Source organism: Poeciliopsis prolifica, unplaced genomic scaffold (assembly GCF_027474105.1).
Source record: "Poeciliopsis prolifica strain line A6 unplaced genomic scaffold, Auburn_PproV2 SCAFFOLD082, whole genome shotgun sequence".
Classification (NCBI taxonomy): domain Eukaryota; kingdom Metazoa; phylum Chordata; class Actinopteri; order Cyprinodontiformes; family Poeciliidae; genus Poeciliopsis; species Poeciliopsis prolifica.
The window spans coordinates 59768-77500 of NW_026562457.1; the positions used below are offsets into that span (position 1 = coordinate 59768).

The window sequence follows — 17733 nt, forward strand, 5'->3', positions numbered from 1 at the left end:
GTGTCTCATTCAGCAACAAGCTAATTTTTATATTAGTTGCCCTGAATTATTTAAAGTACTCATGTTTTCTTGCACACTTGGTTCTGCTTGTGGTCTTGTTTCATTTTTAATACGACATGATAGTTTCTCTGCAACAGAAAACAAAACGGAGAAAACGTGAGTCAGACAGCATGACTGATTCTGTTCTGCAACATCTGCAAAATCTGCAACATCCAGAACTGCGTGTGTGTGTGTGTGTGTGTGTGTGTCTGAGCATGTGTGTGTGTGTGTGTGTGTGTGTGTGTGTGTGTGTGTGTGTGTGTGTGTGTGTGCGTGTGTGTGTGTGTGTGTGTGTGTGTGTGTGTCTGAGCATGCGTGTGTGTGTGTGTCTGAGCATGTGTGTGTGTGTGTGTGTGTGTGTGTGTGTGTGTGTGTGTGTGTGTGTGTGTGTGTGTGTGTGTCTGATCATTTTTGATCATTTTATCTCAGCATCTAAAGATCTTCAGGAACTAATAAAACCCACAATAATAAAAACTCTCATGAAAGAAAATGCTTTCAGAATCAACACCAGTTTCCTGAAAACCTTAAATCTAGATTTGTTCCCACTTTGCCCAGTAAACAGCTCCTGCACCAGAACCACAGGGAATTGCAATCATCCTCTTTCAGATGACTTGGGTTTATTTTAGCGCAGCCATAACAGTCACTGGCCACCAGGTGGCAGCATTCACCTTGAAATTAAACAAATGAAGCGGGGTCAGGGCTCAGTGTGTCAGTGTTCTGCAGAGGCCTGGTCCAGGTGTGCTGAACCAGGATGGGAACTAAAACATGCAGAAGCCCCTGGACACTGAAGTTGGAAACCCTGTTCCACAGAAAATTAACTCAAGGTGGCCTAAAACTGCAATATTATGAAAAATTAACCTTTTTCTTTTTTAAATTTTATATCATGTTATCATAATGTTATTCCCTCATCAAAAACAAACCTGGAGTGTTGCTTTGATTCTTTCATGCATCCTTTGAACTCCATGCAACCATTTAACTGCAAAACGTCTGGGTGGAACTAGGCCCGCCTTTGAGGTGTAGCTCCTCCCTCTTTCAGCTCCTTCAGACTAGCCAGCAGCAATTAGCAAACACCTGGTGGAATTGCTGAGCTCATTATAGGAGCCACTGCTCAGAGCTACGCTGATAAAAACACTGACAGGTTAACAGAGGAGCCATGTTGGGAGGACTTCCTGGAGGCGGAGCTTCGGAAACAGCAGGAGTTTTTAAAGAGACGGAGGCCCAATTTCAAGCAGTTAAATTACGAAGTAAAATTTCTTGAACTCAATTTTGGTGAGTAGCATTTTTACAAAAAGAAGGGAACATAGTTACTTGACTGTCCTATAAAATGGCTCAATGTGAGAATAATGCAAATCCATGCCACAACTTTTAGATTTTTTTTTTCGAAACATGAGGATGGTAATTATAAAAAAATTAATACCAGGAAGCATGTTTCATTTTTAATAACTTTTACTGATCAGAATTTGTTTCATTAAGTAAAAGTGGACATGACTGACTGCAGGTTCAAACATTATTAAATGTCAAAGAAGTTTTGGGATTTGTTGATGTTTTTACTGCCATCTATGATTCGTTTTTTATTGTTTGAATCAGATTTTGCAGCAGCAATAAACAATTATTTTTGACACATTTTATGTATCTTTAGCAGATCTTCTAGTAAGTTTGGCAGTTGTTGTGTAGAAAGTCTAGTTTTAACCCTTTTGAGATGTAAAAAGTGAGGAGATGTGAATTCTCTTAATGCTCGCCATCAGAGCTCTTGACTGGCATTTTAGATGAGCTGGAAGCTCTGCAAAAAGCTTCTTGGACATCCTGATAATAAATTAGTCTGGCCTGGAAGTAACACATGCATAATCAATGGGATTAGCTTTAATTATTTGGAATCCTTTAAGTAGCAAAAAGCAGTTCTTCACGCTCACGGATCCTGGCTCTGGAGCTTAGAGGCCCAGGCAGCTGCTGCTCTTTGCCATCTGATTCTGCATAGTGCGAGTCTCTGACATTTATTGCCATAAACTCTCCGTCGCCCTCCCCGTTTCAAAGGACAACTATTTCTTGTCAAGGACACCTGCTGAAAATAACCCTGACTGTGTAACTATTGTTTTTTCTATATGTGATCAACACACAAGCCTGTAAATACGGCCATGAAAAGTGTTTTAATTTAAGAATCAGTCATAATTTTCATTACTGTAAGTGTAAAATTACAGTGACCATTTTAATAGTATCAGCAGTCTGTAAACCCAGGCAAACACAGTATGACAACAGTGTGAAGTTAAATCAGACACACTTTGTTTTACAAATTCCACAACAATGAGAGAAATAATTGTTCAGATTTATTTATTTATGACTTCAAAAGCAACGTTTATGTTCCCTCAGTATTTGGTGGCGTTTCCGTTGACCTGGTTGACTCGGGTCAGATTTTCACTGTAGTTTGGTGGAGTTCTGGTCCATTCTTGGGTCAGGACTGGGTCAGATCTACCCACAGATCAGAACCAAACATCGTCCATCTTTACCGCCCTGCTGATGCCTGTGCATGTTGCTCCAATATTTCCACATGATATTATTTCATTACCAGTTCCTCCACAGCATGATGCTGCCACTCCCGTACTTCACAGTCAGGATGTGCAAAGATTGTTCATTTTCTGTCTCTTGTTCTTGTCACTTTGCCTGATGTTTCTCTGTTTGGTTGACGCCTTCTTGCTGACTGTACTGTAAGAGTTCATCCAGTCGCACTTTGCCACAAACTACATTTAACTTTGCTTTCATCCCGTGGATTGACCCATTGATTCAGAACTCATTTGTACGGCTTTTTGCTTCAGTGCGTCTCTTTCCTGTAAAAATCATAATTTCATATTTCAGAATAATGTAACACATCCACCATAAGGCTGCATGCTCACAGTGTTTATCTATTTTTAGGTTTCTTCTGTTATTTTCCATTTATAGATGGCCTCTCTTCTTCATTGTCACTCCTCCCGCCCTCCACTATCATAGGATAATGAAAGTTGGGCCAGAACCTTTTTTAGATGCCATATGAGCCAACATAGCAGACAGAGCAACATATTCCTGCCAGAGCTTGTCCTGGTTCTGAAGGCAGCGGTGTGGCCGAGTCCAGAACCGACCAGCAGTCATGGATGACGTCTATAAAGCAGCGGTGAGTTCTGATGATTGGTGGTCTGATCTGCTGATTTGATCTCCTTCATGGGGGAAACAGTTATGTTTCAGTCAATGTTCATTCAGAGTTTTGTTGGAAACTCCAATCAATCTGAAATTAGTCGTTACAATTAAACCTGCTTCCAATCAGCTACGCTAAGGTCAAACATCTCAATCAATGACGTTTTTTTACTGCATCAACCATTTTCTAGCTGCTCAAAATCTACATTTTATTGCGAACGCAACCAGAAATAGACGTCTCCAGAGCGGATAGAGGCCTGTTTCTGGTTTCTGACTGACATCAGAACAATGAACAGCTGGTGAGGAACAGATCGCCTCTTAAGCTCCACAAACCTCACAAGAATAGCAGCGGCTGAAGCAGCGTGTCGCCTTACAGTGCAGCTAAACTGAGAATATTGTCACCAGGAGAACTGAGGTCCTGCTTCACCACCGAGGTGTGATGAACCGTCACACCGAAGGACAATAACTGTTTTTCATCTGCAGGTAGAGAATCTGACAGAGGAGCAGAAAAATGGTGAGGAAACTGCAACTGCTAGAATAAAACCCACTTAAAATACAGATTTTATTGATTGTGATGTTTGTCTGTATTAATGTGTTTGATACTAATAATATCTCTACACACAGAGACTAAAAAGCATCACATGTATTGAGTCTTCTGACAGTAATCTGAACGCGTAAAGAGTCGGCTCTAAGGTCGGCCATGTTTGGTGTGAACCTCACCTCCGCCATCAGAGCCAACATTTTGGCCCCGCCCACTCAGGGCAGGAAGCCTGTGTTTTAATTGGCGCCATCCGTCTGACTTTAACCAGACTCAGCAGAAAACCTGGAACTTTGTGCTGATCTGTCGGCTCTTCAGAGCTCTGCGTCATTAAGGTGAAAAAGTACATTAGATATTAGCGCCCCCTGTAGCATTTCAATATCCAGGTTTGTGCTCTGCTTTCACTTGGAGTTAGGAAATTTGTACAAATATTATTTTAGGGCCAACCAGTGGTGAGCAATGGCAGCTAAAATGTTAGCTGTGCTAACCCTAAAGCACTAATCGTAAACATTAGTCCACTAATGCTAACGAGCTAATGCTAACGAGCTATACCAACATGGTTCTGAGCAGAAGCTAATGGTGAAGCACTAAATTCAATCATGTTGATACTTTATTCAACTGATCATTTGCAAAAGTCAAGAAAATTGGCACTTCAGAATTTACCTGGAAAATTAATTTAGGGGAACCTAAATGAAAAAATGCATTGCAAAGGATAGCAAGATGCTAAAATGCTAACAAAAAATTAGCTCCACTATTAGCACATTTGATAAATATACCTGAATGTCCAACTGGTCAAATCCCTCTAGAAGGACCTGGACCCGTCTGGTCTGGGAACATTAATTATATGTAACATTAATATAATGTAAACCCGGAGCTGGTTAGCATCTCTGGGTTTATCAGGGATTTTCTCCTAAATCTGGAGCCTCTCTGACCCAGTCTTGGATTGGTGCAAGTTGGTGGAGAGATAAATCCATTTGGACCACAGAGACAAGATTTACTGTTCTTTAATGACAACAAATGTTTCACACATTTAACCCTTTCTCTATTTTGAAGCTTTTTCTTTGTAAAAACATTTGAAAGGTCAGTCCTACATGGTTTGCAATTTGTTTGCAGTGAATTTGTCGTTGTCAATGCATTTCTTTCCTTTATTTCTCTTCCCACTTCTTGTTCCCATGTCTCATCAGAAACTTCCTGGTATTTAAACATTTAATGCTGTGCTTCTTCTAGAATTCAAGGCTGCCTTTGACATCTTCATTCAGGATGCTGAAGATGGCTGCATCAGCACAAAAGAGCTGGGGAAGGTGATGAGGATGCTGGGACAGAATCCAACTCCTGAAGAGTTACAGGAGATGATCGATGAGGTGGATGAGGATGGTGGGTCAACATTTTGTTGCCTGTCCTTTGACCTCACTTTAAGTAGAAACTCCTCTTCTGTCTTATTGGATGATTTAAAAGTAGAAATGCTTAGGGACACTACCAAGATGTAAGTAGTTTTATAACATTGTGTTCACAGGGAGCGGCACGGTAGACTTTGATGAGTTCTTGGTTATGATGGTGCGATGCATGAAAGGAGAGCAAAGGGAAATCAGAAGAGGAGTTGGCTGAACTTTTCCGCATGTTTGACAAGTAGGTTTTATTTAAATGGTCATTCTCTCCAAGAGGTAGAGGCAAAGAAACACTGACTTGGTCATACAGATTGGAAGGTCGACTCGTCCTTGAATGGACTTTAAAGCAGAGTTTTGCCTCTTGTGAAGGAACGGGGACGGCTACATTGACTTAGAAGAGCTGAAGAGCATGCTGGAGTCCACCGGAGAACCCATCACAGAAGACGACATCGAGGAGCTGATGAAAGACGGAGACAAAAACAATGACGGGAAGATTGATTATGATGGTATTGAGCTTTTTTTCCTCAACTCTTAAGTAATGAAAAAGAAAATTAATGATAACTGAACTGTATTTAATGTAAGTCTGTGTCACTCAAAGCAACAGGTCTCATTGGGATGGAAAGCATTTCTGATTGGACCTTTTCCTATTCATAGATTTTTCTGTGCATCTCAAAATATTTGCAGAATTCTTTCATAGCACATAATTTAAATATTCAAAGGACAGAAATTCCTGAGTGCAGTACTAGTTGACATGCTGGAGTTTGCAAAGACGTGATCCAGGAAAGACATTTAGTTCCCTTGGTGCTGATTGGCTGAAGACAGTTGATGTTAGCATCTGGGTTAGAGCTAAGACGGTTTCCAATGTGTGTATTAATGGATATTAAGGTTTAATTGGTTCATTAAGTGATAAAACAGAAAGTTATACATCTTAGAGGGGATCTCAGATATTTGCAGACTGTAGCTTTTCTTGGAGAGTTGTATTCTCGAAGAGCGTTGCATAAACTGGCATATATTTATGGCTGATAAAATATGAACAGATTGTGTGTTTTTGTCTTTGGCAGAGTTCCTGGAGTTCATGAAAGGCGTTGAGTAAAATGCTCTGGTGGCATTTTCCTTCACAACGCTTCACTTCAAGTTGCAACGTCATCAAAGTCCATTCCTGAAGACATGTTTACACTTTTTCTTTACAAACATTGTCTTCTGACAGCAGTATGAAAACAAGTGCATATGAAAAGACTTTTCAATAAAATCATTGCTATAATTGCTTGGTTTATTATATTAATATAATGTCAAAAATAACACGACAGTAGGTTTTTTCAGGCTTGGCAGAATCGAGGTAATGAGTCTAATCCCAATTATTATGAAGGGCCTTACAAAAGGTTTCCTTCCCATAACCTATTCATTTAAACCAGGTGTGTAAAATAATGAAATATCTAAATAAATATAATAACAAAGTGATAATCTAGATTCAAGAGAAGAGGTTCAGTTTATAAAGTCCAAAACAGTCCAGCAAGCTCCAGAGCCGTCCTGTTGAGATGACGTCTCTCCTCCCCCCAAGGAGCTTTCACAGCAGCTGCAGAAGTTGATATAAATGAATCTGGATGGCAGTGAGATGGAGACGTCCAGACAGCTGCTTCATGTCAAGAAGGTCAGCAAAGAAGAGACTTCTGTCCAGGCATAAGACCGAGGACAGATTGAGAATCTACAGGAAGTACAAAGATAAACATAGAAAAAAGGTAATGCTGATCGTTTGAGACATCTAGAAAATCATTTGTCCAAGACAGAGAAGGTGAGAACCAACAAGGACCAACTGACAGGTATGGTCATTAACGTGATCAAATATGTAGAACTGATTAAGTTTCCGGCAAAACGATGTTCCACATTTAGACATGATACTGAGATAAAACATCTCCCACAGTTATTAGCACCGCTAATGAAGAATGTTAAATATTTAAACAAGATCTCCACACACACTTATATTCATCCAGCTGCTAACAGACTGTAGAAAACCCATTTTACCAACAGAACTGCAGTTAGTCTCCTCCCACATCATTTCATAGAGATGGAGCGAATGGAGGGATCGTTGACCATTCTCTCTAGATCAGAGGAATCCAGTTCTTCAGGGCCAGTGAAAGTTTGGAAGTGCTTATCCCGACACAGCTGATTTCAACAGCTAAATTACCAAACCAACATGTCTTAAAATTCTCCACAGGTCTGGGAACGAGCTAATCATTTGGTGCAGGTCTGTTGACCTAGGATGACATCTGGAATACGTAGGTCACCGGCCCTTGAGGCCTGACTTTGGACGCCACTAGACAGTCCTGATCTTCTTCAGGACCAGCTGGAGAATGGGCCTGGTGTAGAAACCTTTGTCAGCTCTGCCCAAAGGTTTCTACATGGCTCAGGTCCAGCGGCCAATAGAGAAAGACTGACTTTGGGTCTGGTGAGCCATTGCTGTGAGGGTTAATGTGACTCCAATAGGAGTCATGAACCTATTGGAAAATGAAAACTTGTTTTCAGTTTATTGACAGAGGCCATCAGGTTTCTATTTGAACTGACCTGGTATTTAGAGGAGTTGAGGCAAAGGAAAGCACATCAGTCAGATTTAACTTCTGACTTTGTTCATGTTTACCTATTTGTTGTGTTCTCTTTGAGGCGCTGTGTTAGTTTTGCACCAAATGTAATAGGATGGAAATTGTTCTGAAATTTCAGTTTTGTGTCATAAGTCCAGAAAATTTTCACCCTCAAAAGTTGTGGAGATTTTTAAGAGTTTCTTTGATAAAATGTCTTAGTAGATAGTATTTAATTCATGAACAATGACCTTAACTGAAGATTGGGAGGCCTATAGGGTTTCAGCTGCACTGGGTTCCTCTGTGACCTGGATGAATCATTGATGAGTTATTGAAGTAATTTGGGTTGGTTGACCCCTGCTGAGATGATTCACTACCATCCCAGGTAGTGAATGTGTCCATTTGAATCCCAAAGCTTTAGGAATATCTTTATATATTACATTGCTTCTCCTCCATTCCTCATCTTCCTCTGACTGGGGTGGTGATTTGTAGCTTTTTGGCGTGTTTCAGGCTCTTTCTGTTGAAGTGATTTCTTGATTCTACATCTAATAGCAACATTCAGTGAAATTAACTCAACTTTCCAGAAACCACGGTCATCCAGAGTCAATTTATGATTAATTAAGCTGATATAGGACCAGCTTGGTTTGGAAAGCTTTTTTTTATTAATAAATTAAATCATTATTTTAAAATTGCATTATTTGTCTGATAGAACATTTTTATCATCCTAAAAAAATGTGTCAAAAATACAAAAACAAGAAAACTGTAAGATAATTTTAAAGAAATTAAAAAACTACGGTTAAGAATTTTTAAATTAAATATCGAACAATTGCGTTCATCTATTTAATATTTTTTGTTTGTGTCAAATTTGATAAGCTGTTTAGAAAAAAAACCCTGAATCTGAAACCCGGAAGTCAACCGCAGCGCGAGCCGGAAGTTCTTCATTTTACCTCAACACCGAAAATTCTTTAGCTTAATGTACCTGTGATGTCGACAGCCGGGCCAAAACAACCGCATTGCCCTTCTGTCGTGTTCTGCGGGACGCTGTTTGGCCCTCAGTCCGCGTTTAAGCGATGGTTCGGCCGGTTCCAGTGAACTGCAGCGCAGCCGCAGAGCGGAGCTGACGGGTTTTACTGGAGGAGAAGCTAAGCTGCTAACAGCTCAGGAGCAGCTAGCTTCATGTTGTTTATCCACCGCGGGCTCCTGCTGTCTAAGGCTCATCCAGATCATCCCAAAACACTCGAGGTAAAGTAAAACTGTCACCTGCGGCCAGGAGACGTTTGCGTGTGGATGATGCGTTTTACTGTCTGGAGTTAGTTTTGATCTGTCAGCTAACAGAATGAAATGTTGTCGTTAGCAGCGTCAATAAACAGCCACAGCCCATCACATGTGTTCAGCTCAGAGGTTGATCACAGCTAAATATACCTTTATCCAGACATATTAAGTTAAATGACCACTAATGTACATTGATATCGATTATCATCTAAATCTGTTTGACCTGACATCGGGTTTTATTTCCCTACGGAAGAAATGCATGTTGCAACATTTAGCTTCACCCTGGCAGCTGTTTTTATATTTTTAGAAAATAAAACAATAGAAATGTTCTTTATTGTCCTACAATGGGAAAATTCATGTGTACCAGCAGCTGTGAGTCAAAGGAAAGTGGGAGCATGCAGATAGATTCACGCGAAGGTGAAACATAAAGATAAGAACAATTGATTTTACAATAGAGATAATTGGAAAACATAGAATAGATAATACTGATTAGTTTAGGAATGTGGTGATATAACTGTGATAGCTGTTATCTGATAACTTCTTGGCACACAGTGAAAACATGACAACATCACTGACATCACTGTTCCAGTCCTGCTCTGCATTCATCGACACGTTCTCCTTATGTTGAAATACAAACCGCAACCAGATGGAAATAAACATTGGTTCCCGCCGGACTTTGTTTTTGTTCATTTCTGGTAGACCCATAAATCAGACGCACAAGCAACATCCAGTGGCTTTCAAAGTGTGGCTTTCTCTCAGCACACTGGGCTTAATTTGTACTTTAAAGATTATCTAAAGGAATGCTGGAAATTATTAAAATACAATTAATTACAGACTCTGACATTAACTAGCTTTAATTTTAATGGAGTCCCAGCAATAGTTATAAAACATCCAACATTGGTTGATATGTTGTGCACAGTGATTAAAATTAGATTATTGTGGATTTTGCAACTGAGGAAGGTAATCAAAAGAACAAAATTGTGCAGTATGTGTGGAAAAAACCAACACCTTCCAATGGTGTTGGGTTGACCCCGGTAAAATATATTCCTACTCAATTCATTATAAAACAGCTTTACTTGGTATTGAAATAGTCTGGTGCATACAGCGGCTGTGGGAAGAGTTTAAAAAATGTGACCAATATAAATACAGTCAAGTCTGTTTTCCTCTTACAATGTGTTTTTTATTTTTTGAAGATTGAGATTAACTGAATATGTAACGTATTCTGGACACAAAACATCACGTTTTGTTTTACCACTTTCAAGTTTTTCAGTAATTTTGTCCAGTTCTACTATTAATTGATCTGTTGCGACTAATAATTTAATTAATAGTAAGAACAATTGTGCTAAAAAAGGTATTTCAGTAAAGTATGGAAACAGAATGAAGAGGTGGTTTGTAGCTTTGGAGCTGCTAATCCTGATGAAAAGTAGTTTTACTCTTCCTGCTTTGTGCTTTTGTCTCTCATCAGCTCGTCTGTTGGAGCAGAGGAACGCGTGGAAGTTGGTGGGATCCTAACGTCTCTCGTCTCTATCGACCTTGGATATGACATCACAACAACAACCAATCCCGAATGCCGGTATTCCCGCTCACCTGGCCCCGAACTCCTCGGCTCACTCCCAGCTGCGGGTGGACTTCAGTCAGAGCCGGGCGAACAGTGGGCCGCTGGAGCACCGAGCGTTGCTCGGCAGGCGGGGCTGCCGCAGTGTGGCGGCGACCAGCGACCAGACGGCCAACAGAAACATTTCTGCTCGCTCCACAAACTCCGGCTCATCCAGACGAGACGGGGGCTTCGAGCCGTGGCCTGAGGAGGCCGTAGACAACTCCCATGGGCTGTACTCCCTCCATCGCATGTTTGACATAGTCGGAGCCCAGCTAACTCACAGGGACGTCAGGGTGCTGCTTCCTGTTTGTCGACGTGATCGACGAGTACGAGCGCGGTGGCATCAGGAGCGGCAGCAGAGACTTCCTGCTGGCGTTGGAACGCCAGGGCCGGTGTGACGAGACAAACTTTCGACACGTTCTCCAGCTTCTGAGGATAATCACCCGCCACGACCTCCTGCCTTACGTCACCCTCAGGAAGCGGCAGACTGGTGAGTTCGGTTTCTGTTCAACAGCAGCTGCGTTTCCATCAACCATAGAACTGCACAACTTGAATTATAAAAATACATTTGCTCCCTAGAAACACGGCATATTGGAAAAAAACTGACATATTTTAATAAAAGATACGTCAGTTTTTTTTTTTTTTTCAAAAGAAAAAACAATTTTGCAGAATATAGGAAAAGATTTACACACATTATGAGTGTAAACACAGCTTTCACACGTAAACTGTAACCTGCTGGTAAATCAGAGGAATAAAAGTGTTTTATACTCTGAAGAGAAACTTTGATTCTCATAAAAACTCTGAAAGAAATGAAACGGATCAATCAAAATCAGTTCAGATCCACTTAGGTTCTGCAGCCAACTTACTCCAGTACCAAACTGGTCCAAGTTTTCCTGATGAATCCAGTAATTCATGTCGATAAACTTTTTCCCTGCTCTTATGAACCCAACAGGAAGCGGGTCAAACATTTGCCTCTGGGTCATCCAAAGGTCGCCGTGCTCTGCTTGGCCCTCATGGACAAACATGAACACATACTCATGATATTTTTAGTCCAACTGAACTAGAGATGCAGTTTTCACTTCAGCCTCACAGGGGCGATAATGTGCTGATTTATACAGAGGAGGAGAAGAAAAGATCTGATGGAGTAGCAGGCTGGTTGTTCTGATGGAACCATTTAGAAAACGTTTTAATCATTCAGCCTGCAGTGAAACTTATTAGATGGGAAAATACTTTTTCTGATTTCTTTGTCAGCACTGAGGAAAATCATCTAAAGTCCAAATCCAGCGACCCGGAGCCTCCGGTCAGCCCAAACTCCGCGCATCCTCCGCTGATGCATTCGGGTACAACCAACATATCAAAACTACTCTGAGTGACTCAAACATGCACCGGTTTCAAGTGCTTGTATTGTTGTACCTTTCCATTTGTTGGCTCTGCCTGTGTTTTATTCATGGAAAACAATTAAACCAGTTAGTTCAATTAATTCAATATTTTAAGTTGTAGAATAAAATTAAATCAAATTAATGTCAGAAATGTAAAATTATTTTCTGTTTTACTGCCGACTGAAGTTAAAAATGACAATATATTTTATCTCCTGAAAACTCCGAACTGTGACTTTAAGCCTGAATACAGAATTTTCCAAAAATATGATTTTGCTGCTGTGCTGATATTTAGCTGTATTTTTGCACTGAGAATCTATTCGACTGAATTGATTAAAAGCACTTTATAAACCTATGAAAGTTTGAATAAATTGAGAGAAGACGCACCTTGGGAACAAACTTCTGCGGCCCGTCGTTTCTCCTTTGCAGTCCGTACCTCTGTGTGGAATCTCAGAGTTATTTTTATCCAGGATGCACATTAGGAACGTCCATGGGGCCCCATCGCTTCGCTTGCACATCAATGCCAGAGTTCTGAACATCTTGTTCCTGAATAAAACATTCATCTGTGTGGTGTCTGCAAAACTGAAACTTCTTAAAGGGCCAGGTGATCTAAAATGCTGCAGGAAGGGTTCTGCAGAATCACAAAGGTTTGGTTTTATTCCACTTTGGCTTGAATGGAGTTAAAATGGAGTTTTTTTCTGGTTGCCCAACAGAAGATGTTTTTAGGCTTTTTGGTGAAATTTCTGACTTTTTTAAAAATTTCTTCTGAGTTTTATTGCAAATTTTTTACCTTTGAAACCCAGAAATTAATTGGATCTCTCTCTCGTTTTCTCTCTCCTCTGAAATATAACAACATGACAAAAGCTGTCGGACTCCCAGCATAATGATGCTTATTTGTGCCATAAAACACCGGAAACGCCACCGCCTTGCTGCTAGCGCGTAGCAACAACTCAGAGGCGGAAGTGAAGCGCTGCAGTAATGACCCCGGTAGAACACGGTGCGCTAAATAAAATGATAAAACTTAATTTAACGTCACTTTGAATCATTCGAGGAACCGTTGCAGACTTAGCAATCACTAAACTCCAGGATTATGTAGGTTTTCACATTTCCTGGTCTATTTTGGCCAGACTAACAGTTTGCTCTTTAAATGACAAAAATAAAGTCATAATATTACTTTTGACTGTCTGTCCCATCTGTCCTCCTCTGTGTCTCTGTACATCAGTGTGTCGGTCACTTCTCCTCTTCTGGGACGAACAGGCAGCCTATGGATTAATCTGAACACTGCTGCCATCTAGGGACTGTCTCTTTAAGAACATTTTTCATCATACTGACTTAAAATTGAATTGTAAAATCTGCAGCATTCACTGATCGCTGGTGCATTTGGGTTCTTCGGCCTGTTAGTTTGGAGGTTTGCATTAGAAATCAGCTGCTAACCAAGTTGCTTCCAGTGTGCCCAGATCCTGTTGACAAGTACCTGGAGGAAACGTCTGTGCGATACATTTCACCCAGAGGATCAGAGCAGTGTAAAGACGCTGCAGCCCACAGACGAACAGGTGGGAAACATCCCACCCGCCATGTTTACAGCAGACCTTTAACTTCTGCTCAGATGGTTTCCTAACGGTTTTAAACATGATTCTACTTCATAGGTTCACAGCCGTTCATATGCTGCTCCCCGTCAGGATCACATGTGGGCTCTCCCAGAACCAAGCCGAGCCCTCCGGCGCCGCACCGCAAGCGCAAGAGGAGTAATTCATCTGCTGACTGCAAGGAAAAGCAAACCTGTGGTGAGAATGAAAATGATTTCAAGAGGCGTTAGAAACGTTACGAGTGAGAATGAAACGCTGAAATGATCTCTGATGTTAGTGAGAAGGAAAGTTTGTCCATGTGGGACAGAAACATAAAAACAGGAGCAGAAAGATAAAAACAGGAGCAGCTGGTCCTGAATCAGCGGTACGATGCAACACCACAGAAGAAGAAATGATGTAATCTGACTTCTATGTTGAGCTCAGCTCTGTAACAGGGAGACAACAGGAAGTGATGAACAAATATTATATAATATGTATTTCATATTTATATTAACACATGAAATGTAATTTTATTCCCAGTTTCAGCTGAAAGCTTCTCCACATTTGGACAGTTCTCTTGTCATAAACTTTTCCAATTTTTCTCTTTACTTTATATAAAAATTAATAACAGAGAAGAAATATAAGGATTAAACATTTTATGTTTTAAAAAACTGTGATTTAAAAAAAGTCCTTTATTTTCTCATCTTTCTGAGGTCCCACAGCGCCCCCATGTGGCGCCTCCGTAAAGCACACAGAAACGCTTTAGACCAGAGTAACTGCAGGGTTTCCCTCAGACATGTCAGTCCAGCAGCAGCTCCGTGTTTTTCACTTAAAATGTTTAAAGCTGACAGGAAATTTGAAAACATGACGAAGCAATGATGTGTTCCTGGAAGACATTATTAACACCAACTACAGTTTTAAAAAGGTAAACAGTGCAATTAAAATAAATATTAATATTTTCCCTTCAGTTGTTTCATCCTAATTAAAATATTTTTGATCCTCAGACTTTATTGGCTGAAGTTGTTAGATTGTAGAGCGGTGAAGACGGGCGGCGGTTTCCGTACTGATCATGTTGCAAGAAGCAATAAATCAAAGTCTCATGATAAATTATAACAAACTGACAGTCTGGTGAAGGAGAGAACCTGAAACTCTGTCATTTCTGTGCAACGACCGGATCGTTTCTGATTCTACGCCGGTTCCTTTTCAGATATTCGTCTTCGGGTTCGCGCAGAATACTGCCAGCACGAGTCGGCCCTCCAAGGGAACATCTTCTCCAACAAGCAGGAGGCGGTGGAGCGGCAGTTCGAGCGCTTCAACCAGGCCAACACCATCCTGAAATCCAGAGACTTGGGCTCCATCATCTGCGACATCAAGTTCTCGGAGCTCACCTACCTGGACGCCTCTGGAGGGACTACATCAACGGCTCGCTGCTGGAGGCGCTGAAAGGCGTCTTTATCACGGATTCCCTAAAGCAGGCCGTGGGCCACGAGGCCATCAAACTGCTGGTCAATGTTGACGAGGAGGACTACCTGGCCGGCCGCTGCAAACTGCTGCGCAACCTGGTGGCGAGCGGAGGGAGTCTACGCGTAGGGAACCGAGACGCCGTGTCTTAGACGGACTGTGAGCGGCGGCGGCGGGGGGCGGAGCCGCTGTGCTTCCTGCTTAAAGAACAGCGTGAGATGTGGTTGTATTCTTTGATGTGTGTGCTTGACAGGATCATAGGAACCTCAAGCCCATTTATTCCTAAAGAGTTAATCTTACTGGATATCTACTCGGCGCCGTAAGCATCGCATGCGAGGAGACGCGGAGCGGAACCGTGGCATCCGTCCGGAGGAACGCCGCCTCCGCTCCGGTTGGGAATAACGTGTGCATTAAGCCTCCTCCTCATCGTTGTACGTTTGACCTTTCCGGCTGTTTTCTTAACGACTTTTCACCCCGACTCCAAGTGAAGTTGCTTCAGTGCAAGATGCTCGTTATGATCAGGTTAATCATTAGAAGTTGTGTTTTTATCGTTTTCTTCATGGTTTCCAGTTTGAGCACAGCTGGCTGCCGGCCTCACATGTTATGTGAAACCGTAATTGTTCCAAACACGAGCGACGTTCTGATGCGTTCCTCTGTGGATCCGATGAACATGACTGATCACACTGGTGCATTTTCAGCCGCTGTGTCTTTGATTGAAACGGTAGGAATGAACTCGTCATCCTGGTGAAACCAAGTCTGTCACTGATGTCGTTTATTTTCTAATTAGAAAACGTCTGACATTTTCAGCCTGTACCTCCTCCCTCCCTCACTCTGTCACTCATGTTACACACAGTTTTTTTAAATTGAAACTACACTTAAAATAAATGAAGACAAATCAGCTGTTTCACATTCCTCTGCTCTTTTTACTGATTTTAAGACGCATGCATTGGCATTCTTGTTGCAGGTCAGTACTGATTAATCAGTGGGATTTTTTTTTGAGAAATTTCACTTCAATTTGAGGACATTTACAAAATTAACTGTTATGTTGAAAAATAGCTTTAACTTGCAAAAATCTCCTTTAAATAAATTGAAGTGTAAATTTATATTTCAAATTTTTTCAGTTCTGCTGATACAGAAGTTTAAATACAAACAGCCATGTTTTCTCAGTGTGAAGTTAAATCAGTTCTTTAGTTTTAGCTCAGTTCAAATGGAAAATGAAATTATTTCTGTTTGCTAAAAGCCTCTGTAATGAGAGAATCTGTCCATCACTCAGGAAGGAGACGGGTTCTGGTCCAAAACCTGCAGAACCTGGTTGTAATCTACAGTGAAGCTCCTCTGACTGACAGCCGCTCAGCGAACCAGAAACAGAACCAGAATCACTGGACTGCAGCTGAACTCAGGGACAAAGATTGTTGTTTCTGGAGACGTGTCGTGTGGTCCGATGACTCCAACGTGGAACTGACCGGTCATGATGACCGTCATCACATTTGGAGAGGAAACGGGGATGCAGCATCATCCCTGGGGATGCAGCATCATCCCTGGGGATGCAGCATCATCCCTGGGGATGCAGCATCATCCCTGGGGATGCAGCATCATCCCTGGGGATGCAGCATCATCCCAGGGGTTGCAGCATCATCCCTGGGGATGCAGCATCATCCCTGGGGATGCAGCATCATCCCAGGGGTTGCAGCATCATCCCTGGGGATGCAGCATCATCCCTGGGGTTGCAGCATCATCCCTGGGGATGCAGCATCATCCCTGGGGTTGCAGCATCATCCCTGGGGTTGCAGCATCATCCCTGGGGATGCAGCATCATCCCTGGGGATGCAGCATCGTCCCTGGGGTTGCGTCCCTGGGGATGCAGCATCGTCCCTGGGGATGCAGCATCGTCCCTGGGGATGCAGCATCGTCCCTGGGGTTGCAGCATCATCCCTGGGGATGCAGCATCATCCCTGGGGATGCAGCATCATCCCTGGGGATGCAGCATCATCCCTGGGGATGCAGCATCATCCCTGGGGATGCAGCATTGTCCCTGAGGTTGCAGCATCATGCGGGCGTTAAGTAATAAAATATATGGAAATATTGGATCAACATGTTTGATAAATGATCAAACTGGGCGATTTGAAAAGCAAATCCTGTCTCCTCTTGTTCTTCTGAATGAAACAGCTTGGAGACAAGAATGTAAAAGACAAATAATTAATTCCCCTTGAAAGCCTTTTGAGTTAGTGATGTGATGCTTTAGGTCAGCCACCAGGGGGCGACATCTTAACACAAATCTTCTGCTTTCTGTTTAAAAACCGTCAACATGTCCACATTGGTCTTTATTGAGCACCAATCACCATGTAGTGAAGAGGCCGATGATGGAGCCGAGGAGGAACACCAACGCAAAGCCAGACGCCATCAGAGGAGAAACATTAAAAATCCACCCTGAGCGTCAGAGACTGAAGAAAATAATATCATTACAAAATGAAGAGCTGCTAAATGTTACCTTTGCTGGGTTAAATCCTGACAGATGATCCCAGTTTGGACAACGGACCTTATATATCCGGTCATGCTGGAATTCAGAAACTCATGTTTTCTTCCTGTCATAAGGAAGCATGTTGCTGTTACAGGAACTGATCCTTCTTGACATTCAACATATTTTATAAAGCAGTAAACAAACATTTACTGATGGCTTAAAGCTCCATTTCTAAGGAGATAAATTAGTTACTGATTTGTGAACTTCTATCTCCAGCAGGAAGGTTCTGTTTGCAAGATTTCAACAGTCCAAA

At 41.8% G+C, this 17733-nt stretch overlaps 1 protein-coding gene and 1 pseudogene across 1 annotated transcript; both read left to right on the forward strand.

The window, feature by feature from the left end:
- The first annotated feature begins 3043 nt into the window (after positions 1–3043).
- LOC129352962 (troponin C, slow skeletal and cardiac muscles-like) lies at positions 3044–6382 on the forward strand (annotated as a pseudogene).
- Positions 6383–8644: 2262 nt separating this feature from the next.
- On the forward strand, positions 8645–15422 carry LOC129352959 (death effector domain-containing protein-like). Its single transcript, XM_055022171.1, is given in 7 exon segments — positions 8645–8933; positions 10429–10858; positions 10860–11050; positions 13385–13489; positions 13583–13720; positions 14709–14900; positions 14903–15422. Coding segments are annotated over 6 exon segments (1194 nt in total). The 5' UTR covers positions 8645–8933; positions 10429–10502; the 3' UTR covers positions 15115–15422.
- Positions 15423–17733: the final 2311 nt, after the last annotated feature.